This window comes from Dama dama, chromosome 31 (assembly GCF_033118175.1).
Source record: "Dama dama isolate Ldn47 chromosome 31, ASM3311817v1, whole genome shotgun sequence".
In the NCBI taxonomy this organism is placed as follows: Eukaryota; Metazoa; Chordata; class Mammalia; order Artiodactyla; family Cervidae; genus Dama; species Dama dama.
Genome location: NC_083711.1, coordinates 45,284,262 through 45,309,768, shown reverse-complemented (window position 1 = coordinate 45,309,768; position 25,507 = coordinate 45,284,262). Strand labels below are relative to the sequence as shown.

The 25,507-nt window shown below is 34.9% G+C and overlaps 1 protein-coding gene across 1 annotated transcript in view; it reads right to left on the bottom strand.

The window, feature by feature from the left end:
* The window catches only part of EPHA6 (EPH receptor A6), a 927,780-nt gene that overhangs the window by 356,755 nt on the left and 545,518 nt on the right, over positions 1-25,507 (bottom strand). Inside the window, exon 6 of the mRNA XM_061133941.1 lies at positions 11,598-11,722. Coding sequence (XP_060989924.1) covers positions 11,598-11,722 — 125 coding nt within the window. The remainder of the gene's footprint in view (positions 1-11,597; positions 11,723-25,507) is intronic.

The following is a 25,507-nucleotide window of genomic DNA, read 5'->3' as shown; positions in this document are numbered from 1 at the left end:
TGACCCTGAGAATCTTTGCTCCAGGCACTGTGGGGACTCCCTGGGCTCACCAAACCAGACAGGCTTCTATACAGTGTGGTGTTTGCTACACAACATGGAAATTGGCTATGAAATCTCCATAATGAGTGTTTGTATCAGTAAATTCCCTTGCCATCCATTTTTTATCAGATAATGGTGCTTTAATTAGTACCAAATGCTCATATCCAATTTCTCTGTGGTGGACATGACAACGAATAAAAATTATGAAAAGAGAGGGAAAAACCAAACAAAACTTTTATTCACCAGCTCATGACTTTGCTGATTCCATTAGAAACACTCAGTTACATCTGAAATGACTTAGTCCTTTATTTATTACATTTTGCTTCAGTATAATATATTAGGTTCAGATATCACACAGATACGTTAACATCTACAGAGGTTCTAACTAGTTATAAAGATAGTGTAATATTAAATTCACATCTATGTATATAGGGTTATGATTATTTTCCTTCTATCCACACTTATTTTTTAAAGATTATTTTTATGTGGATCATTTTTAAAATCTTCATTGAATTTGTTACAATATTGCTTCTGTTTTATGTTTTGGATTTTTGACCACGAGGCATGTGGGATCCCCAATCAGGGATCAAACCTGCACCCCCTGCAGTGGAAGGCGAAGTTCTAATGACTGGACCGCCAGAGAAGTCCCTATCCACACTGTTAATGTGAGGTAATGGAGAAGCAGGGCGTTTAGCGACTTAACCTTGGAGCTGCAGCACCAGCATTCCCTGTGAGCTGTTCCAAATGTCAACCCTCATCCCACCCTCTCTTAACCCAGCTCCAGTCAGCTGAATCAGGACCTCCATTTCAACAAGTTCCTCCTGTGATTCAGGGAATCCTTATGTCCTTTCATCAATCACACTTTTATTAGTTCCCATATAATAAACCTGTTTCCATTTACATGCAAGTTTACGTTTAGATAACAAAATAGACCAAGGTAGGTGGTCTTTGGGGAAGGAGGATGCAGAGAATGATTGAGCTATGTTTCTGTACCTAAGCAATGGGTGAAGGCTAAAATAGCATTTGTGGACGTGAAGAGAAAACTTTGGCAGATACCTAAGTGGCATTTGTGGAAGTGAAGAGAAAACGTCCTTTGGTAAACACTTAAGTGAAGGAGGGACAACAAATGAGAATAAGAAAAGTATACTGATTATTTTATAAGGAAGGAAAGAAGAATTTTTTTTCTTTTGTAGCTTATTATTTCTATAATAATTGCTTCAAACATGCAGGCTAGGGTCCAAAAGGTTGAAAAGAGTCAGACATGACTGAGTGACTAATACTTTCACTTCCACCAAGAGTTCAACCTCCTATGAAAAGAAACTTTAAATCATCCCTGAGTGATGAAAATATTTCCCACAATGAAGAGCTTCACACAGATCTCCTTACCTTTTAAAGAAAACAGTTCAGACATGAAATTATGTATTTTTATGTAAACCTCATATGTACTTAATTCTATAATTGGTAGAGTAGGTGAAACAAGGGCAAGTTAAATTAACTCAGTATTTTATATAGATAATTACTGACCATCTGTATACAAGAAATGTTTCCTTTCTTATGATGAAATTTCTTAAACAAAATTAAAAACTGCTGACTGTGATAAAAAAAATAATGAGAGAATTATAAAGAAAAGACTTTACTAGTCACAGGTCTTTAAATATTGGATGTTAGAATAATGAACTATTACGGGGGATGCATGTTTGCAAAATGAGGTACCAGTTGGTAATTAGTGGAGTTGTACAACACCCTGGTGAGGTAGGTATGTTTTATGGCTGCCATTTTATAGATGCAAAACAGGCAGCAGAGAATAATGAAGTGTCTGCCTCAGGGAACCTAGAAAACCAGCATCAGCAGAAAGCACTTTTCTGAGACATCCAACTGTGATGCAACTATGTGTTAAGAACCACTTAATTGTCTGGGTTATTTTGGTGAAGTTACTTAGCTTCCAGGTACCTCAGTTTCTTCATCTGTAAAATGGGGAGAGTAATAGTATTTATCTCAAATGGTTGTTATTGGAATTGAATTACTTAATACATAAAAAAACACTTTAAAAAATACCTGCTTTTTTGAAGAAATTTCCATAGTGGCTGTATCAATTTACATCCCACCAATAGTGAAAGAGGGTTCCCTTTTCTCCACATCCTCTCCAGCATTTATTGTTTGTAGAATTTTTGATGATGGGCATTTTGACTGGTGTGAGGTGACACCTCATTGGAATTTTGATTTGAATTTCTCTAATAATACTTGGGCCACATGATGCAGTGGCTGACTCACTGGAAAAGATCTTGATGCTGGAAAAGATGGCAGAGAGAAGGAGAAGAGGGCAACAGAGGATGAGCTGGTTGGATGGTATCACCCATTCATAGGGCATGAACTTTGGCAAACTCCAGGAGATGGTGAGGGAGAGGGAAGCCTGGCATGCTGCAGTCCATAGGGTCGTAAATTGTCAGACACGACTTGGCAACTGAACAACAAAAACAACAACGTCTTCTTTGGAGAAATGTCTGTTTGGGTCTTCAGCCCATTGTTTGATTGTGTATTTTGTTTTTCTGATATTGAGTTACATGAACTGCTTTTATATTTTGGCAATTAATCCTCTGTCAGTTATTTCATTTGCCATGATTTTCTCCCATTCTGAGGGTTGTCTTTTCATTTTGTCATGATGGAGAACAGCATGGAGATGTCTTTAAAAACTAGGAATAAAACTACCATATGACTGAGCAATCCCACTATGGGGTATATATCCTAAGAAAATCACAGTTGTAAAAGACATATGTTCATTGCAGCACTATTTACAATAGTTAGTACATGGAAGCAACCAAGACGTCCATCAACAGATCAATGGATAAATAATTTGTGGTATATATATATATATATATATATATATATGATGGAATATTACTCTGTTATAAAAATGATCAAATTTGAGTCATATTCTAGTGAGGTGGATGAACCTAGGGCCCGTTATACAGAGTGAATAAATCAGAAAGAGAAAAATATCATCTATTAGCACATACATATGGAACCTAGAAAAATGGTACTGATGAATCTATTCGCAGGGGAGGAACAGAGACACAGACATAGAGAAGAGACATGTTGACACGGTAGGGGAAGGAGAGGGTGGGCCAGATTGAGAGAGTAACATTGAAACATATACAATTACCATATGTAAAAGAGATAGCCAGTGGGAATTTTCTGTATGACATACGGAGTTCAACCCAGTGCTCTGTGACAACCTAGAGGGGCGGGGTGGGGTCAGAGGTGGGGAGAGGTTCAAGAGGTGGGGACATATGTATGCCCATAGCTGATTCATGTGGATGTATAAGAACTTCCAGAACTTCAAACTGGATCAACAACACAACATTGTAAAGCAATTATCCTTGAATTAAAAATAAATAACTTTTAAAAATACCTGGCCTATAATTGGCCAACTACCATCATCCATGAAAGATCATTTATGTGCCTTTCTGATTGCTAAGGATATGAATATGGACAAAAGAAATCCCTGCCTCGTGAGTTTCAGTTCAGTTCAGTTCAGTTCAGTCACCCAGTCATGTCCGACTCTTTGAGACGCCATGGACTTCAGCATGTTAGGCTTCCCTGTCTATCACCAACTCCCGGAGCTTGCTCAAACTCATGTCCATTAGTTGGTGATGCCATCCAACTATCTCATCCTGTTATTCCCTTCTCCTCCTGCCTTTAATCTTTCCCAGGATCAGGTCTTTTCCAGTGAATCAGTTCTTCGCATCATGTGACCAAAGTATTGGAGTTTCAGCTTCAGCATTAGCCCTTCCAATGAATATCCAGGACTGATTCCCTTTAGGATGGACTGGTTTGATCTCCTTGCTGTCCAAGGGACTCTCAAGAGTCTTCTCCAACACCCCAGTTCAAAAGCATCATTTTTTCTGCACTCAGAGCTTTCTTTATGGTCTAACTCTCACATCCATACATGACTACTGGAAAAACCATAGCTTTGAGTATATGGACCTTTGTAGGTAAAGTAATGTCTCTACTTTTTTTACATGCTGTCCAGGTTTGTCATAGCTTTTCTTCCAAGGAGCAAGCATCTTTTAATTTCATGGCTGCAGTCACCATCCACAGTGATTTTGGAGCTCAAGAAAATAAAGTCTCTCACTATTTCCATTGTCTCCCCATCTATTTGCCATGAAGTGATGGGATCGGATGCCATGATCTTAGTTTTTTGAATGTTGAGTTTTAAGTCTGCTTTTTCACTCTCCTCTTTCACTTTTATAAAGTGGCAATCTTTAGTTCCTCTTCACTTTCTGCCTTAAGGGTGGTGTCATTTGCATATCTAAGGTTATTCACATTTCTCCCTGCAAATTTGATCCAGCTTGTGCTTCACCCAGCCTGGCATTTCACATGATGTACTCTGTATTTAAGTTAAATAAGCAGGGTGACAATATACAGACTTGACATACTCCTTTCCCAATTTGGAACCAGTACATTGTTCCATGTCCAGTTCTAACTGTTGCTTCTTGATCTGCGTGCAGATTTCTCAGGTGGCAGGTAAGGTGGTCTGAAGATTCCTTAAGAATCTTCCACAGTTTGTTGTGATCCACACAGTCAAAGGCTTTAGTGTAGTCAATGAAGCAGAAGTAGACGTTCTTCTGGAATCCTCTTGTTTTTTCTCATTCCTCTACCTTTTCTAAATCCAGTTTGAATATCTGGAAGTTCTCGTGAACTTATATTCTATTTATTAACACAACATTTTCTCAGCTCATGGGGATCAGTGTATGTCCTTCCTATGAACAGGTAGAAACAGGGAGTCCTCAGGATTACTTTCTTTTTTATTTTTTAATTGCTAGGGATAATTTCACAGTGGCTAGGTAATTTTTCTCAATTTCCTGTGAATGAGTTTTGAACAAAGAGAGGATTTTATTAATTACTTTAGAATCTGACTAAAAGCAAACAGTGGTGTTAGGCACTGATTGGAGTTTGGGTGACAAAGAAACAGAAAATGATCTCCTTTCTTGAGGGGTTTAAATGCTAGTGAGGGAGTCAGATATATATATATATATATATACATATGTAAAACTGACTCTAATCAAGTCTGTCTTTGATAAATATAATAAAAGAACAAAGAAGAAGATAGAGAAAAGTACTATTGATAGAGAAAAAAGAAGAAACATTAAGAAAGTGAACACAAAGGATAAAGAAGAAAAAAGAACAAAACTAAGGGAAGGGTGTATTTGATATTCAGTTAGAGTTTTGATACTTACTGACTGCAGGAGGGTCTGCAACATGTTGAAGCTGGAGACTGAGGGGTTGGGGACAGATGATGTCTTAGCTACATGGGAATAACTTTTTTAAGTCCAAGATGGAACTGCTCCCATCTGGAGTACCAAGTCCGAAAACTAAAATGTAGGTAACTTTTGTATCCCTATAAAAGCTCTCCTGGACCAAAAACTGAGTATATCCACAGATGGTCAATAAGCATATGAAAAGATGCTTGTCATTACTAATTATTCAGTTCAGTTAAGTTCAGATGCTCAGTCATGTCCGACTCTTTGCAGACTAATTATTTTACTAATTATTAGAGAAATGCAAATCCAAACTACAATGAGGTGCCATTACACCAGTCAGAATGACTATCATTAAAAAGTCTACAGGACTTCCCTAGTGGTCCAGTCATTAAGAGTCTGCTTGTCAATGCAGGGGGCATGGGTTCAATCCTTGGGTTAGGGAAGATTCCGCATGCCACAGGGCAACTAAGCACATTTATCAAAACTACCGAAACCCACATGCTCTAGAGCTCGTGTGCCACAACTACTGAGCCCACGCACCCTAGAGCCCATGCTCCACACAAGAGAAGTCACTGCAATGAGAAGCCCATGCTCTGTAACTAGAGAAAAGCCTTCAACGATGAAGAGCCGGAACAGCAGGAAAAAAAGTCTATAACTAAATGCTGGAGAGTGTTTGGAGGAAAGGGAACCCTCCTACACTGTTGGTAGGAATGTAAATTGGTATAGCCACTATGGAGAATGGTATGGAGGTTCCTTTAAACACCAAAGACAGAGCTACCATGTGACCCAGCAATCCCATTCCTCAGCATATATCTGGACAAAACTATGAATAAAAAAGATACATGCTCCCTCATGTTCACAGCAGCCCTATTCAAAACAGCCAAGACATGGAAACAACCTAATGTCCATCAACAGATGAAAAGATAAAGAAGATATAGTACATATATACAATGGAATACTACTCAGGCATAAAAAAGAACAAAATAATGCCATTTGCAGCAACATAGATGCTACTACAGGTGAGCATACTAAGTGAACTAAATCAGAAAGAGAAAGAAAATACCATATGATGTGACTTATACATGGAATCTAAAATATGACACAAAAGAACTGATCTATGAAACAGACTCACAGACATAGAGAATAGACTTCTGGTTGCCAAGGAAATATAGGGGAGGGATGGACTAGGAGTTTGGGGTTAGTAGATGCAAATTACTGCATATAGAATAGATGGACAGCAAAGTCCTACTGTATAGCCAAGGGGATTATATTAAATGTCCTGGGATAAACCATAATGGAAAAGAATATTAAAAATGAGTCCATTAATATGTATAACTGAGTACCATGCTGTACATCAGAAATTAACACAACATTTTAAATCAACTATACTTCACTTAAAAAAAAAAAAAAGGTGACACAGTATATCCAGTTAGCCTATCCCCAAATGCCAAGCCAACTTTGGGTTCTATACTTATTTCCTTGTTCCTTCTCACCCTAAATGAGGTTGAGTATGTGGCTGCAGTAGGATAGATATTTTCTATTTTTTCTTTCCCTTGTTCTTTATCCTTTCTCCTATAAGAGCTCCCTGCCTTCCGCCCCATTTGTCAGTTCCTGGAAATGAGAACAGCTGCTTCAGGAAGTATTATATAAAGCATGCAAGTGTGTGCTCAGTCACTCAGTAATGCCCAGCTCTTCACAATCCCCTGGACGGGAGCCCACCAGGCTCCTCTGTCCATGGGATTCTCAAGGCCAGAATACTGGAGTGGGCTGCCATGCCCTTCTCCAGGGGATCTTCCTGACACAGGGGTTGAACCCACATCTCCTTGTCCCCTGCACCGGCAAGCAGATTCTTTACCACTGAACCACCTGGCAAGGCCATTATCTAAAGCGTGCACATCTAAGTTGTTGGCACGTTTTTTTTTTAACAGGTTCCTCAGTATGAGTATGCTCTACTTTGAAGAAAAATATTGTTAGTGATTAAATATGAAATATAAATTTTTTTGGTAACTTATGCTTGAATTTCTTCATTATTTTAAGTGCCTTTTCATATTCATAGTATATTCATGTAAGTTTAAAACACTTTTTAAGTATGAAAAATGTGGCCAAGCATTTGGAGAGTATAATTAACTGAATAGAGAATATATAATTAATTATATCCCACAAGCTATAGATTTTCTTCTCCATAGTCTGTTCATCACACACACACATACACACACACACATAGAAACAGAAGACAATCATAGCTAGGTTTTAATTTTTATATATAATTATGATATGAAGATTATTGTTCCCTGTGGTGAATTATTTAAAAAAAATGTGCCTGTATATTTAATTTTAGCACACTTATTTGAAAGATAGTATATCTATATAACTGTATAAACACAAACATAGTAGCATTTGAAAATAGCTAAAAATGGAAGAGATTATCTTTCTGAACCCTTATTATATAGATGAGAAAACAGGAATAAGAAACTTAAGGTCTAAGCCAAATTTAAATTTTCAAACACTTAGACCAGTGCCTTTTTCTAAGCAAAGGTCATTGGTAACAATGATATGCGCTTGATCTCAGACATTTGTAGACACTTCACATTTTAAGTCACTTAGTTCAGTTCAGTTCAGTCGCTTAGTCGTGTCCGACTCTTCGGCGACCCCATGAACTGCAGCACGCCAGGCCTCCCTGTCCATCACCAACTTCTGGAGTTTACCCAAACTCATGTCCATTAAGTCGGTGATGCCATCCAACCATCTCATCCTCTGTCATCCCCTTCTCCTCCTGCCTTCAATCTTTCCCAACATCAGGGTCTTTTCCAATGAGTCAGCTCTTCGCATCAGGTGGCCAAAATATTGGAGTTTCAGCTTCAGCATCAGTCCTTCCAATGAATACCCAGGACTGATTTCCTTTAGGATGGACTGGTTGGAAGTCACTTAACTTCTCTTCTAATTCACAAAGTAATTCTCCTAACACGATGAGAACTTAAAACAGCACAGATTATTCAAGGAATGGTATAAATATTGATTATTTGTGTATTAATTAAGGTTAGCAATACAGTGTATCTTTGATTGAAAGGAAATGTAAAGTTTAAATGCCTAAATTAAAGATAGAGGCATCAATATTAAAGACCGTGGAGACTGTGGATATCATGACAGGCTGAAGGGTAAAATTCTATCACAGCTCACTGAGCACTGAGGCACATTAGCTATTACTTGGGGTGCCAGGAGATATACTTGGATCACCTCTACTCTTCCTGCTCCCATCCCCCAGCTACTGTGCGTTTTGTTTTTAAAGGCTTATGCTTTCCATCTACTTTAAACACCTAAACTTGGGCTAGTGGAACCACAGTGGAGAACCAGAAGCGCCTATGACTTTTTTCTGAATACTATACCTATACATCCATTCAAACCTGTCATCAATGATTGACTAAAGCCTGAGTATGGAAGCTCAGCTTCTTTGTCACCATAGAATGAACTCTGAGATGTAATTTAGACGCAAGACCTCCCCTTGCTCACTCTGAATTTGATCGACATCTTCAGAGTCCTGTTTCCCCGTTGTCTTACCAGTATTCCTAGGAGGTTTCTTAATTAATCACTTGTACACAAATTCCCATCTCAGAGTTTGTCTTTGAGCAACTGGATCTAAGACAACTACTAAAGCTATTTAGGATCTACCCATTCTACTATCCATCTACCTATCCATTTATCCATCCATATTTATCTATATTTGCTACCTTGCTCTCTCTTTCTTGCCTCCATTTATGTACTTCCACCCCTCATCCCATTCTAACAAAATAAATAACCCATAAAATGCATGTTTCCATTCCATATTCTATATATTAATATAATCATACAAAAATATAAATTTATGGGAGAATATCTGTGTTCCCCAAATAGGTTCATTTGCACCTGTTCTGCTTTCTATCTTGTTCCTCTTACTGAACAATATTTAGATTCCTAATAAAGAATGATATTAGCAATTTTAACTAAGAGTTCTAATGTAAGTTACCCTACTTATAAGCTTTATAAAAATAATTCTTGGGAAGAGAAACTGTTATGGTAAGAACCTGCAGTCATAGTTGGGAAAAATTTTGATGTTGTCAATCTGAGAGTTTTGATATTCTAACATCTTGACTGGTTGCCAATATTTTATATATTTATATATGAAGGCATCATGATTTTTATTTAGTTTGTATATAATTCCTATGCTCTGATTCTATATTGTATTATATATAGGCCAAATATTTCTCTAATGCTTCCTTGAAAGTGAAAAGTGAAGTTGCTCAGTCACGTCCGACTCTTTGCGACACCATGGAAGCCTATCGGGCTTCTCCATCCATGGGATTTTCCAGGCAAGAGTACTGTAGTGTGTTGACATTTCGATATTTAATACTGAATTCGTATACTCTTCATCTTTAGATCTGTTTATAATTAATATTTACAACACACTAGAAGGGTTGATATCTTTATTTTCCTTTTGTAAATATGAAGTCTGATTAGGGAGATTAACAGACTTTTTCCTGACCACAAGCATTAGAGTCAGAGTCAGAACATGTATTAGGAATCCTTGGCTTCCAACTCCACATTTAATTCATTAGCAAAGGATCATTTCCATTTTCTTATAAAATAAACTCCTTTGTAATATTATTTATTCTATTATTAAAACATGGATATTATGTCAGTAGCCATCTCTCAGGATATTATTAATTTCTAAAGTTCCAATTGGATGAATATGGTTCATTTCTTATGGAATCAGCACAATTTTTCTTTAACTGGAAATATTATGTTATTTTCATCTTCAGATATACGAAGCAAAAATGACTATAGAATAAGAGTCATCATCTGTGTATGAAATATTACCTTTATAATACAAGATAAATATTTTTATTCTGAAAATTTCCTTAAGAATGTGTACATTGCTTTTTAAATAAACTGAATTATTTGAGTATATGAAGATATATTTAAATTAATGGACAGAAAAATATGTATATTCCTATGACAGGATGCCATAGGTCGTAACATTTGGAAGGACAGACCAACAGGGTTTCTGAGCACATGCTGGCCAGGCCAATGTACAGAATCTATAATCTAGTTAAACTAAGTAAATTCCTCCTTTCTTAGACTATGGATTTTTCCATGTCAGTTAATAATAATGATAGCTTTCACTGACTACATAATTCTGAAATTACTAGATATAATCATGCTACTGAGTTACTTCTCCCCTTTTCAAACTTACATTTGCTCAGAAGCAGTAGAGTAGAAAACTATAGACTTCTATTTCTCTTCTTTTTATACTGTTCATGGGGTTCTCAACGCAAAAACACTGAAGTGGTTTGCCATTCCCTTCTCCAGTGGACCACGTTTTGTCAGAATTCTCCACCATTTCCCTTTTTGCCCTGAGTTTCTTCATAGGGAACCTAAATTTATTTGTGATGTTCCTTTGCTTCCAATAAGTTACAGAAATACAAGTTCTTTCTTATTTTAAGACACCACTAGGAATTATATAAATTTTTACATAATATTTTTAAATGGAATGCTCACTTTATCAATAGTCTAGGTTAGTATCAGCCCACTGGGACATGTTATCAGAACTGACTCTATGTCCTGCCTTAACATCTATAGCAATGATATCAGAATGGTGAGGGATGGGGAAAAAGCATAAAGAAAGAAGACATGTGAATGTCACAAAACTAAGGAAGTATATAATTTGGGAAAACATAGTAATTGAGAACAATTTTAATGACAGAAATGGAAATTAAAGTTAAGAGTTGATTTATTAACCAGATTTATCTTGCTACCTTATAAGACAGCTGATCTAAATGAAAAGACAATTTTAAATTCATCAGTTATTTTCATTTATACCTTAAATCACACTTTGCAAATTTCAGCAGACTATAACTTTAAATTCATTGGCAAGGATATGGCCCACATGAACTTGTTTTAGATTATGGTAAGTCCATTTTGCTATTTTTTCTGAAGTGAGTTTTAGAAATAACAACATATTCATTAAGCTGTAAGTTGATGAATACAACTCTCACTATATTGTAAAACTCTCCTTAGAGTAAGTGAAGATAGAAATGTACATCCTGTGTCTTCTACCTCAATCTGATATAAATAAGACTAATTAATTAAGAAATTATGAGCACTATAGTATACTGGAGAATATTTAAAGACACAGTAGGTAACAAGCTAGGCCCAAAAGAACAGGTTTTAAAGTAAAATAATATTCTATAACAATATACTTAATATATATATATGCAAATATATGTATATGTACATTTTGAGGAAGCTCCAAATAAGACCTACTTTCTCATAGTACTTGATCTCGTAGTCCAGTATGGCTCCATTGGAAAAAGCAGGGGCTTGCCATGATAGGGCAATGCTATTCTGGGATGCCCAGTCCTTTCTTACCATACCTATCAGGGAAGGTGCTGAAAAGAAAGAAAACAACTAAGAATTAATTGGCAGGAATCATTCTCCACAATGCTTTCTTTAACATTTTGTCTCCCAAGGAAAACACAATTCTTGTCGAAGAGGACACCAATTATTGATGTCAGATTAATATGATAATCAGGATCTACTTTATTCAATCCAAATAAAATATTAAAATTTATTTAGAAACTGATGACTCAGTGGTAGAGAATTTTGCCTGCAGTCCAGGAGCTGCAGGAGATGCAGGTTTGATCCCTGGGTTAGAAAGATCCCCTGGAGAAGGGCATGGCAACTCACTCCAGCATCCTGGCCTGCAGAATCCCATGGACAGAGCAGCCCTGTGGGCTACAGTTCAGGGGTCACAAAGAGTCACCCACAACTGAAGCAACTCGGCACACAGGCATGCAGAAACAAATTAGGGAACAAAGGAAAAACTCAGCCCAAGAATAAGGACCACACCTCATCATCTCTGATTCTGTTAGAGGACAACATTTTTCCTAAAACTGGCTTTGGTTTTGAGCTATAACATGAAGTATAATAGACTTGACTTCTGTATTTTCTCAAAACTAAGACTACTACAGAAAATCCTCTGCAATTGCATGATCATTTATAGGCTTTCTTTCCTTCAAGACTTAGTACTTTATGAAGTTATAGTACTTTATAGAAGTTACATCACAAACTTAACTACAGTACATTTTGGCTTATCAATGAAAGGATCATTTCTTTGGCAAGGTTTCTATGACTTTTGACCAAAACTGAAATAATTAATTTATGAAGTTTATTTTGAATCATGTCTGTCTTCTTTTTCTATATAACATTATCTTAACAATCCAATCCTAACCTAAAGTAATCTTGTATACACTGAAGGTTTTTTTTATCTAACAAAATACTTCTCATTTTTAAATACTCGAATTACTTACAAAAGGAATTTTTACACAGAGAACTAAACTTCAGTCTTTTTCTTTTTTTATTTATTTTTATTATTATTTTTTTTCCCAGTGGGTTTTGTCATACATTGATATGAATCAGCCAAAACTTCAGTCTTAAAAATGCAAACTAAATATACTGAGATAGCATTTCTCAACTTAAATTGGCAAAAAAATCCAAAAACTTGACACCAGGCTCTGTTGGCTAGACTGTGAGGAAAAGACTTTAATACACTGTTGGTGTAAATGTAAAATGGCATAATCCTTATAAGGGGAAATTTAACAATTTAAGGCAAATTATATGTTCATTTACACTTTGGCTTTTGGGAATCTGTTGAAAGAGACACTACACAAATACAAAGTGACATATTTACAAGACTACTCACTAAAATTTATTTGTAAAGACTGGAAACAATTTAAATGCCCATCAATTAGGGATTGGTTTAAAAAACTATGCTACATTCACCAGAGAATTATGAAACTGTATAAAGGAATTGTGACCATCTATAAATACTAGAATGAATTTATTTCAGGATTTACTTTTAAATGAAAAAAGTGAGGTGGAGAAAAATGTATAAAAAAATAGTCTAAGGATAAATCTAAGAATAAAAACTAGTAACAATGGTTACCCTTAGAGGATGGGAGGCTAGGATGGTCACTACAGGGTTAGAAGAAAATCATCTCTGAATATAAATAATAAAAAAAACAAATGAACATCGAAAGAGAAATCTCAAAAGATTAAAAGAAAGAAATCTGTGTATTGAGTTGAAAGCATAGCCTCTGAAAGGAACTACTTAAAATGACATTAAATGACAGTTACTTAACCTACATCCCAATGGGACATATTCTAAGTATAAAAAAAAAAAAAACTGAAAAAATTATTGTACTGTTTTTAGTAATGATATTGCAAGTGGTATTACTGGTATTGTAATGCTGAATGTGTGTGTGTGTGTGTGTGTGTGTGTGTGTATTAAGAGACAAATCAAATGAGTAATTACATTGGTGTTATTGAGAACTAGGGTTTTTTTTCCCTATGGGAAAATAGGGATACAGATGTCAGACCAATGAAGGTAAGTAAAAACCTTATCCTAGTAAACCTGAATTAGAAATATGATTATGGACTCATGTATCTTTCCAGTTCATTTTCAGAAATTTCCAGACCAATGAAGCTAAGTAAAAACCCTATGCGAGTAAACTTGAATTAGTATGATTATGAACTCATGTATCTTTCCAGTTCATTTTCAAAAATCCATTCACATGTACTAAATGCAGTTGAAAATAGGATTTGAAGAAACTGATTCTCTATGATCAAGATGAAATTTTTTTTAGTTTCTAAGAGAGACTCAAGTATTAAATGTGGTAATTTACTTTCCAAAGTTGTCTTTGTATCTTAAGGATAAACTGCTTTCTTAAATTTGTGAGAATGACAAGTTTGGTTCTCATAAGAAATTAAGTACTTTAGAAACTATATTTGAAACTCTTTCCAGCTGCTTAATGACAGTATTATTGCTGTACAAAGATATTTTCTTAAAATGAGTGATAATTATAGAAATTGCTAAGAAATAGAAGAGTTTGTGCCATAAGCTAAAATAGAAATATATAAAATGGTAAATAAGAAAATGTTCTGACAATTCACTATGTATATTGCATCATATTCACTACTAATAAACTACCATTAGTCAATTAATGGTATTAATTCCTGCTGAAAAATGCATTAATGTTCTTGGAATTATAGTATAATAATGGATTAAATGGTGCTTTATGGAAAAACTAAAACTTTAATGTGAATAATACAAATAGAAGTTGACTAAAGTATATAATAGTATATCAATTCATTACTAGTTTTGAAAATGTTCTTTTCATGTATACAACGTTATGGTTAATTTTCATTTTAATGTACAATATCACAAAGCAGTATTACCAGTGTATTATATTTTGTCTCATAATTATTTAGCACTCAAGTTCAAATGATACAATCCTTACAAAACCTATAAGAAATTCAATTAAGCCAACAGCATTTTAGAATGACTATTGGTTAAAATATAGGTACCATCTTTCCTATTTCCAGCTCTTCAATGATTATTTAATTGTACAGACATATCACCTAAATTATATGAATCCTCTTCTATACTTTTATAAAATAGAAAATTAAGAGAATCTTTTCTCTAACTACATTGATTCTTCACTTATAAATGGACTTCAAGGTCTATGATCTATATAAAATCTAAAATCTCTTCACTTTTGCACATCCCTTTCATATGTAAACATCTATGTTTCAAACAGTTGCTAAATATACATAATACTAGATAATTCTATTTTAAACCAATATTCTAAATCCTACTGTATATTTTAAAATAGTTTCCATAATTTTTACTTTAATGGCTAATATTCAGTTGTGTTGCTACCTTATCAAGTCATTCCTCTAATGTTGGATGTTGAGGTTTAAAATATTGTTTTGTCAGAATTCTGACATTTTATGTACAAACATTCTATGCATAAATTTTGATTTTGTTAAAATTATTTTAGAGAGAAAATTGCTTTATATAACTTGGATTTTGTGTCATACTATTATTACCATAGCGCTTTTGAAAAAAGTTCTATCAATATTACTAATCGTACATTTTAAACACTTAATGAGTTTGAAAGCAGAGCATGTAGAAAAGAATTTATAGGTCAATATACCTCAAACACTGCATTTTATGCTTTCAGAGAAGAACAACATTACACATAATTTCATTTTAAATAAGGTTTCAATACATGAAACCTAAAACATTTGCTTTGAATATATCTAATGAATTTGTCTTAATAAGTCAAGTTTACATAGCATCTGAATTGGCATATTGTGAAAATTCTGCAGTACCAACTAATACAAAGCAGAAAATACGTTTATTCCTCCACATGAGAAAAACTGATTTTAGGACACAAAAGGGCAGCTATTGATCTTTACTTCTGATTCTAAAAAGTTAGAGAAGGAAAGAAATAGTCAGGGAAATAATATCTCCTGGAGTCTGTCAGATCAGAGGCTAACTGAAAGATGTGAAGACTCAAGCGATGTTTCCTGAGTAACAATTACCTATTCAGTATAGCCTTCAGCAGAATCATGTTTCTGATATACATCCTTTCTTGAGTCTTCAAAAATCTTAGCTTTGACTTCAACATAAATGACTGATGAATAGATTACCACATTCTTGAAAATGGTTTTCATACAAAACCTTTTATTACTACATTTTTTGAATCTCAAGCAGTTTACCAAAAACTATGTAGCAAAAAGTGAAAATAAAAGTATGCAGTGAGTTAGTTCTAACAAAAGAGATCTTACTCACACTTAGAAAAGTTTTGCTTTCTTATGCTTATATGGAGATACCTAAAGAAACTGAATTATTCTAGTTAAGTATTTTGCTCTTAATTGAGTTAATCAATTTTTATTAAATGTTTATATTATGTATGTTATCTTATTACATTGTCATAAATCTATGGGGAAGAAATTGCTTCCATAACATGATGACATTGAGGCTCAGAGAAGTGAGCAATTGTTTAATGATATAACAAAAAGGCCAATTTTGACATTAATGCAGAATGGCAAGAAAGAAGTGGAAAATTTAATATTTTTGCTATACTTTCTCTTAAAATTAATTCTATTCAGTATTGTAAATACCTGCTCAAAACTAGTAGAAATGAGGCACTGTTACAAGTATCCTTGTTGTCTTTGAGTTGATTATTTCTTGAAATTTTAAAATATCAAACGCTAATACTACTGTTTAGAATTACACTGTTGTTGGTCAGTCAGTCGTGTCCAACTCCTTGTGACCCCATGGACTACAGCACATCAGGCTTTCAAATCCTTCTTTATCTCCCTGAGTTTTCACAAACTCATGTTCATTAAGTCAGTGATGCCATCCAAACATCTCATCCTCTTTTACCCCCTTCTCCTCCTGCCCTCAATCAAATTACATTGTGGATTATCACAAATATGTCTTATTTTTAGCATGTAATCAAGATTTACACCATGGGTCATGGGGTGTTTTCCTAAAGATCAAACAGTTGCTAATTCTCAGTCATCTATTGAGCATACTGGGTAAATGAAGGCTTATTTATTGGGATATGCTTACCTGCATGAGTGTGTGTGTGTGTTTAGATGAAAAAGAGAGATTGGGGCGGGGAACACTCTTATGCACATGTGTTTGTGACAGTGAAAATCTTAGTGAATGTTAAATAATAGAATCCAATATAGGAACAGATCTTATAAGCAATTTAATACCTTTTATCACCAATGCAGAAAATGCTTCAATGTATTTCTGATAGCTGAGTATCCACTTCTTGCTTTAGCAGTGTAGTATTTCACAAAGAGTATATAAAGAGCAGAGTACTTCACAAAGTACTATATAAAGAGTATAGAGCCTCACAAAGTACTATATAAGGAGTTCCCTACTTCACAAAGCTATCCATTGTCTTTTAAAAATCTTTAATTGATAAAAAGTTCTCATCTGGAGTCATTGTTTGCTTTCTATAACTTCCACCTTGGTCCTAATGCTAGTGCTGACATTTAGTACAAATAGAACTCACTCTTTCCCTTTGCTTATCTATCAACCTCTTTTTCCTATTCCTTCTTTCTCTTCTTTCCATTCTTCTTTACTTTCTTACTTCTTTAATTTCTTCTTTACTTTAGCACTTCTCAGTTTGTCTGCTTTATGCTCTCCTTTCTGTGCTTCCCTGTGCCTCTTTCTAGAATTATTATCAACAACAGGATGAAATGTGAATTCAGAACAACGATATAATAAATAAATAATACAGATTAGAAAGTAGAGCTCAAAACCACAATGAGGTACCATTACACGCCAGTCAGGATGGCTGCTATCCAAAAGTCTACAAGCAATAAATGCTGGAGAGGGTGTGGAGAAAAGGGAACCCTCTTACACTGTTGGTGGGAATGCAGACTAGTACAGCCGCTATGGAAAACAGTGTGGAGATTTCTTAAAAAACTGGAAATAGAACTGCCATATGACCCAGCAATCCCACTTCTGGGCATACACACTGAGGAAACCAGATCTGAAAGAGACACGTGCACCCCAATGTTCATCGCAGCACTGTTTATAATAGCCAGGACATGGAAGCAACCTAGATGCCCATCAGCAGATGAATGGATAAGGAAGCTGTGGTACATATACACCATGGAATATTACTCAGCCATTAAAAAGAATTCATTTGAACCAGTCCTAATGAGATGGATGAAGCTGGAGCCCCTTATACAGAGTGAAGTAAGCCAGAAAGATAAAGAACATTACAGCATATTAACACATATATATGGAATTTAGAAAGATGGTAACGACAACCCTATATGCAAAACAGAAAAAGAGACACAGAAATACAGAACAGACTTTTGAACTTTGTGGGAGAATGTGAGGGTGGGATATTTCAAAAGAACAGCATGTATACTATCTATGGTGAAACAGATCACCAGCCCAGGTGGGATGCATGAGACAAGTGCTCGGGCCTGGTGCACTGGGAAGACCCAGAGGAATCGGGTGGAGAGGGAGGTGGGAGGGGGGATCGGGATGGGGAACACATGTAAATCCATGGCTGATTCATATCAATGTATGACAAAACCCACTGGAAAAAAAAAATAATAATAAAAATTAAAAAAAAAAAAAAAAAAGAAAGTAGAGCTCAGAACAGACTTTTAAGACTATATGATTTTCCTCTTTTCTTTGCTAATGAGCCAGTGGGTATATCTACAGAGCACAAGTATGTAATAGTGTTTCTTTTGAGTATGTGCAGAACACACTGAATACACTATTCTTACTTGTGAAATTTTGTAAATGTGATATTTAGCATGTGAACTGACATTTTTGAAACCTGAAAACATGCTTCAAAATATTTCTGATCTTTATCTTGTTTTGAAAATGTTTATTAAATATACTGTGCTTTAGATAGCATAATCTATCCTAATGATAACTGTTACATGTGCTTTTCTTTTCACGTGATTTTCCCTGTAATCAGTGGTAATGTTTATTGTTATCTACTTCCCTGCGTAGTCAAAACCTGATTATGAGCTTGAAATATACAGATGATGCTTACATACAGCAGAACTGGTGCTTTATTTTCTTTCTAGCCTCTTTCTCTTCTCTACACCTGAGAATAAAACTGTGGTATGTTCAATCATGTGCTATCTGTGATGTGATAAATTATGGCATCCAGATATTTCTACATTGTAATCCCCGGAACCTGTGAAAGTTCTTATCTGGTGAAGAGACTTTACAGTTTTGATTAAATTAAGGATTCTTAGATGAGATTACTCTGGATTATCCCGGTAGGCCTAATATAGTCACAGGTACACTCATAAAAAAGAGATAGGAGAAGACACCTACACAAGAGAAGGCTGTGAGTCAAGGAATGCAGAAGTTGGAAGAAGGAAGGAGGGCATCCTTCCTGGAGCCTACAGAAAGAACCAGTCCTCCTGACACCTTCACTTCAGCCCTGTAAGACTTATGTTGGATTTCTGACATACAGAACTGTGTTATGATAAATATAGGTTGTTTTTGAGACAATAAGTTTGTGACAATTTGTTGCAGTGCAACAATAGGAAACAAACAGTTCAATTGATTAATCTGTGAAGACCTTAATGCATTTGAGTCAGTAGAGAAAGTGGATAAGCTTTTTAAAAATATGTTTCTAAAAAAAAAATATGTTTCTAAAACAGTGATAAAAAGTCATCTATTTATATTTTGAAAATTAATCCTTTGTCAGTTGTTTCATTTGCTACTATTTTCTCCCATTCTGAGGGTTGTCTTTTCACTTTGCTTATAGTTTCCTTTGCTGTGCAAAAGCTTTTAAGCTTAATCAGGTTCCACTTGTTTACTTTTGTTTTTATTTCTGTTACTCTAGGAGGTGAGTCATAGAGGATCTTGCTTTGATTTATGTCATCGAGTGTTCTGCCTATGTTTTCCTCTAAGAGTTTTATAGTTTCTGGTCTTACATTTAGGTCTTTAATCCATTTTGAGTTTACCTTTGTGTATGGTGTTAGGAAGTGTTCTAACTTCATTCTTTTACACATAGCTATCCAGTTTTCCCAGCACCAATTTTTGAAGAGGCTGTCTCTGCCCCATTGTATATTCTTGCCTCCTTTATCAAAAATAAGGTACCCAAAGGTGCATGGGTTTATTTCTGGGCTTTATATCTTGTTCCATTGGTCTATATTTATTTTTTTGTGCAAGTACCATGAGCACTATTTACAATAGCTAGAACATGGAAGCAATCCAGATGTCCATTGACAGATAAATGGATAAAAAAGTTGTGGTACATATACACAATGGAATATTACTCAGCCATAAAAAAGAACATCTTTTTATATGTTCTAATGATGTGGATGAACCTAGAACCTAGGGATGAATCTAGAACCTAGAACCTTATACACAGTGAAGTAAGTCAGAAAGAGAAAGATAAACATTGTACTCTAACACATATATACAGAATCTAGAAAAAGTTACTGAATAATTTATTCACAGGGCAGCAATGGAGAAACAGACATAGAGAATAGACTTATGGACATGAGGAAAAAGGGAGGAGAGGATGAGACACATGGAAAGAGCAACATGGAAACTTACATTACCATATGTAAAACAGACACCAATGGGAATTTGCTGTATGCCTCAGGAAACTCAAATAGGGCCTCTGGATCAATTTGGAGGGGTTAGATGGGGCGGAAGATGGGAGGGATCTTCAAAAGGGAGGGGTTATATGTGTACCTATGGCTAATTCATGTTGAGGTTTGACAGAAAATAAGAAAATTCTATAAAGCAATTGTCCTTCAATAAAAAAAATAGATTAATAAAAAAGTCATCTATTTAATACCTAACTCATCCAATATATTACTTTCAAAAACTATTTGATCTGATCCTTTGAAAAATATTTTGGATACTCTGATCCTATAGATTTTCCTTATTTAGTATACAATGTCAGGGTTCTCTTTTCTTTATGTTATTTACTAGAAAAGAATGGGATCTTCCTCTTTCTGATTGTTCTCACCTTAAGTTACAGGTCATATAGGACTAATTTTTTTTTCTAGTTTTTCCTCAGAATTAATTTGTCTATTTTTAAAAAAGTATTTAGCCTTGAATTTCAATTTTTCCCAGGGAAAAAAGTAACATCATTCAACACAAAGCTTGCACAGTCCTTCTACTTCTTCCTGCCATGCCAATATGAAGTGGGCAGGTGGCTTAACAATATGTTAGTGAAAAATATGTGGAAATATGGGCCCAAAAAACTTTCACTACCTATGGAGGCCACAATGAAACATCATTATTAATAATGAGTCAAAAAACACAGCACTATCAGCTCTAAAATATACAGAATAAAATCAGAAGCATCATCTTTAAATTTATTTTCTGCATAACCTAGATTTTTTAATTTCTATTTTATTAGCCTTGTGACTGACTAATTTAATGTGCTCACTGTTAAGTATATTGTGAGGCTGCTGTTTTCAGTAATTAACACCATATACCTCTTCTAACTACTATATCATTTCAGAAGCATTTAGGAAACTGTTTATATAACAGATGCTCTAAAATGCAGTTTATTTGAAATATAAAGGTAAAAATTATCCTCAAATTAGACCAGTCTGAGATTCTGTTGACCTTATTTTTCCTTGTCAAGTATCACTAAAAATATATATGTTGTATCATTATTTTTTAGGAAGTTAACATATTCTATCCACCCAAATCTCAGAAAGTTCACCTGGCCCTAGAGAAAAATCAATAATTTGTCACATCTCATCTTGGTGGTTTAGTTGCTGAAAAGTGTCTGGCTCTTGTGACCCCATGGACTGTATCCCTCCAGGAATTTCTGTCCATGGAATTCTCTAGGCAAGAATACTAGAGTGGGTTACCATTTTCTTCTCTAGAGAATCTTCCTGACCCAGGGATCAAACTCAGGTCTCCTGCATTGCAGGCAGATTCTTTACTGACTTAGCTATAAGGGAAGCCGTTCTCATCTTAACTTCACATGATCTCCCAATTCATAATCTTTCACTATATTAAAATTAAGAATTGGTTTTTAGTAATAATTCTAGGCAAAAGTAGTCTCATTTAAACTGTAAAAAACTAAATTGTAAAATAAAGAGATTTAAAATATAATATCCTACTTATATTTGAATATGATTTGTAACTTCTGGGCCTCAGTCAACTCATCAAAAATTCTGCATCATGTTCCAGGATAGGAAAAAGTCAGCCAACTTAAATATTATCATATAAGAAAAAAATTCTATTAAAATTACCAGGAAAGTCATCTACAGTAAATGACTACAATCATTTTAACATATACTGTGGAAAGCAGCTAAGTGAAAAAGCTTGCAAAAATATAAATTTTAAAATAATATAATGAATGAAGTTTTACTTTCACATTTTATTGCTACACTTAAAAAAGTTCAGACTCTTAAAAGAAATCCATACAATAGATTTCAATCAAGCTGTTTAAAAATGATGTAGACATACAGGCATGGGGAAACAAGTGTAATATTTAAAGTGACAAAAGCACTATGCAAAATGATATGCATGGTGTGATTCAAAATATTTCTAAAATAGTAAGTGCCCACAAACTATGTAACTAAACTGTTAACTATTGTATGTTGCTGTGGCTGTTTAGTCGCTAAGTCATGGCTGACTCTTCCTGACCCCCTGACCTGTCATCTGCCAGGATCCTCTGTCCATAGGATTACCCAAACAAGAATACTGGAGTAGGTTGCCATGTCCTCCTCCAGGGGATCTCTCCAACCCAGGAAACTATTGTATAACTATTGATAAGTTATGTATCTATCAAGACTATTTTGGAAGATTTGTAATTGATCATGAATGAGATGGCGGCCAGTTCCTCTCTAAATCTTAATTCAGCAATATTCTTTTAAAAATATGTAAAAATATCATTCAGTGGTATAAACACCACAGGGATGACCCTCCTCCTGAGGATGATGAGAACAAAGAAAAGCAAACGGATGATGACCCTGTCTGGGACACAGAATATCTGAAAGTTTCCTAATGAACATTTTTAAAACTTACTACGACTGCAGACTATTTAAACATCAAAGATTTGCTCGATATTATACATGTAAGACTGTGGCCAGCATGATCAAGAGGAGATTCTCAAGCCTTTCAATATCAGAAATGACTTTACTGAAGAAGCAGCAGCCCAGGAAGGCAAAGAGAACCAGTGGCGAGAAGACACGTGAGATGTTATGCCTGACACGGTAACACTGAGAGGGCTTTCCAAATACTACTTGTGCTCCTCTGTTTATAATTGTTAATATTAGACAAATAGACAAATGTAGCAGTGAATCAACTGTATTCGGAGGATACTGTCCTCACTGCACCTGTTATTTTAGTACTGACTCCAAACCTCTAGCTGAGTTTCTTCCAGTGTGATCAAAACTTTCTCTTTTCTTTGATCTGGATAAAACTGAACTGTGGGTTCTCTAAAAACACATACATACACACACATTATATATCAACTATAACAGCATTAAATTACTAATAGTTGTTTACCATGCTCACCTAGAAAACTAGAAGTTAACAAGAGCAAAACAGAAATAAACCTAATAATTGTCCAATAGTTTCTGATTTTTAAATTACATTGACAAATTATTATATTACCCATAATTTTAAAAAACTGATTTAAAAAGAATAAGGTCTCAAAGAGTCTAAATAATCTCAGTCTTAGCTTATGTGATACTCTGAAGATGTTTTCAAAAATATAATTCAAAATTTTAATAAATTCAAAAAGTTGAAGCTAAATATGAATATATTTATAAGGTATGACTATGAAGTAACACATGTAGCTTATGGAAGAGTCATCAAATTTTAGTCTTGCTATATATTTCTGTCATCCTTGAATTTATGTGATGATACAAAATTGCAGACAAAGCTAGCTGAAAAAACCGCTGGCTTCAAAAGTATTTTAAATGAAGAAGTTTTGTGAAAATTAGTCTCAAAAGTATTATGGATTTGCTTATTAGATGTTCCAAGAAGGAAAAAGAAAAGATCCTTTTCTATGCTGTTGGACCCCTAAGGTTCTCAAACAAACCAGAAAATTTCAGTCACATTTTGGTTGTGAAACAACCCATGGATAAACTTGGGAATTTTAGAAAAGAGATTCACATATAAGGACTTCTATTCATAAGATAAAATAGCCGCGATTACCCTTTTTTCCCTTAAGACAGAACCCAGGCTTGTTTAAGACTTCTTTGATCACTGCAAACGGAATTGATTTTGATGTCTGAATTCCTAAAACATTTATTGTCTATTCCACCTGACACTAGCAATTGTCTGCCTCTATCGTAAGCTCTTGCAAGTCCTCTTTACAGAATAAATAATAATATATTGTAGCTCACTTTTCAACTTCCCATGCTTTTCACATACATTAAATCACCTTTAAAATACACTGAAACTTTGTAAGTACAACCGTTCTCATTTTCAAGTTGAGAAATGAGGATCAGACTGGAAACAGCTGGAAACAGGTTACAGAAGAGGTAGGAAGCAGACCCCAGACTGTCCCTTAGGGACCGCGTCACTGTGTCACATCTCAAGACCTAAAGCTCCCACAGGACCTGGTACAGTGCCACACAGACATGAGACACTTTGCATGTAAATGTCTCCTTCATTCAGAACTTGTTTAAATCTCATTTCAAGGCTAATCAGACAATTGCCCTGGCCTCTGAGGCTTTGTTCTATATATCCCTTATGGTACCATGCGAACTCTATCTAATTAATTTACATACTCCATGTATATAACCATCATTCTATAAGAGTAGAATTAATGTAAGAAGATAATAATAACATAGAAGAAGAATAATGTGCTCAGTCATTTCCAACTCTTTGCGACCCCATGGACTGTAGCCTGCCAGTCTCCTCTGATCATGGGATTCTCCAGGCAAGAATACTGGAGTGGTTTGCCAATTCCTCTAGGCTGCCATGCCATCTCCTCCAGGGAATCTTCCCAACTCAGGGATCAAACCCATGTCTCCTGCATTTAAGGCAGATTCTTTACCCACTGAACCACCTGGGAAGCCCATTAATTTACCATCTCAACTGAAAAATGTATATGGTTGAGGAATAAAACAAAGCCCCAAATATTCTGAGTTATTTGACTACTGATTTTGAGTACTCCCAGTATCAGTTGCCTTTTCACTAATTCTAACCCCATTTTCATCATTCCAATACCTGTTCTAACTTCTGAACTAAGCTCTAAATTTTCCTCACCACAGTTTAACATCTTTTGATCAGTAAAAGTCTGCTGGATCCCATAGATTTTTATAGGTTGTAATGTTAAGTTCTATATAATCTAGCTGTGCAATGTTAAAAAAGCTGTTTTTGATTTTTTATTCTCTATTATTTTTTGGAAGTGAAAGTTATATTCATAATTTTATATAAGCATATATTTTCTGTAGAGAAGCAAAATTTGCAAACCTAAATGTATTTCTTTGGCTTAGGAATTAATTTAGGTTGGTTACTAATTTGTTAATAGAAGTATAGTTTATTTAAAACCAAGCAACCTGATTAAAGAATGGGCAGAAGACCTAAAAAGACTAATATATTAGTTTCAATATTTTTACACATTGTACTTCATTTAATGTTATTATGAAATAATGGCTATATTTCCCTCTACTATATAACAAACATACCCTTGCTGCCTATTAATTGTATACATGGTAGTTTTAATCTCTTAATCCCATATGCTTATGTTGTTCTTCATCCCAATTCCCTCTCCCCACTGGGAACCACTAGTTTGTTCTCTGTATCCGTGAGTCAGTTTCTGTTTTTTCATCATGACTAAAATGTTGCCTGCCATATCAGGAAACAAAGGACGCTGCAGCCA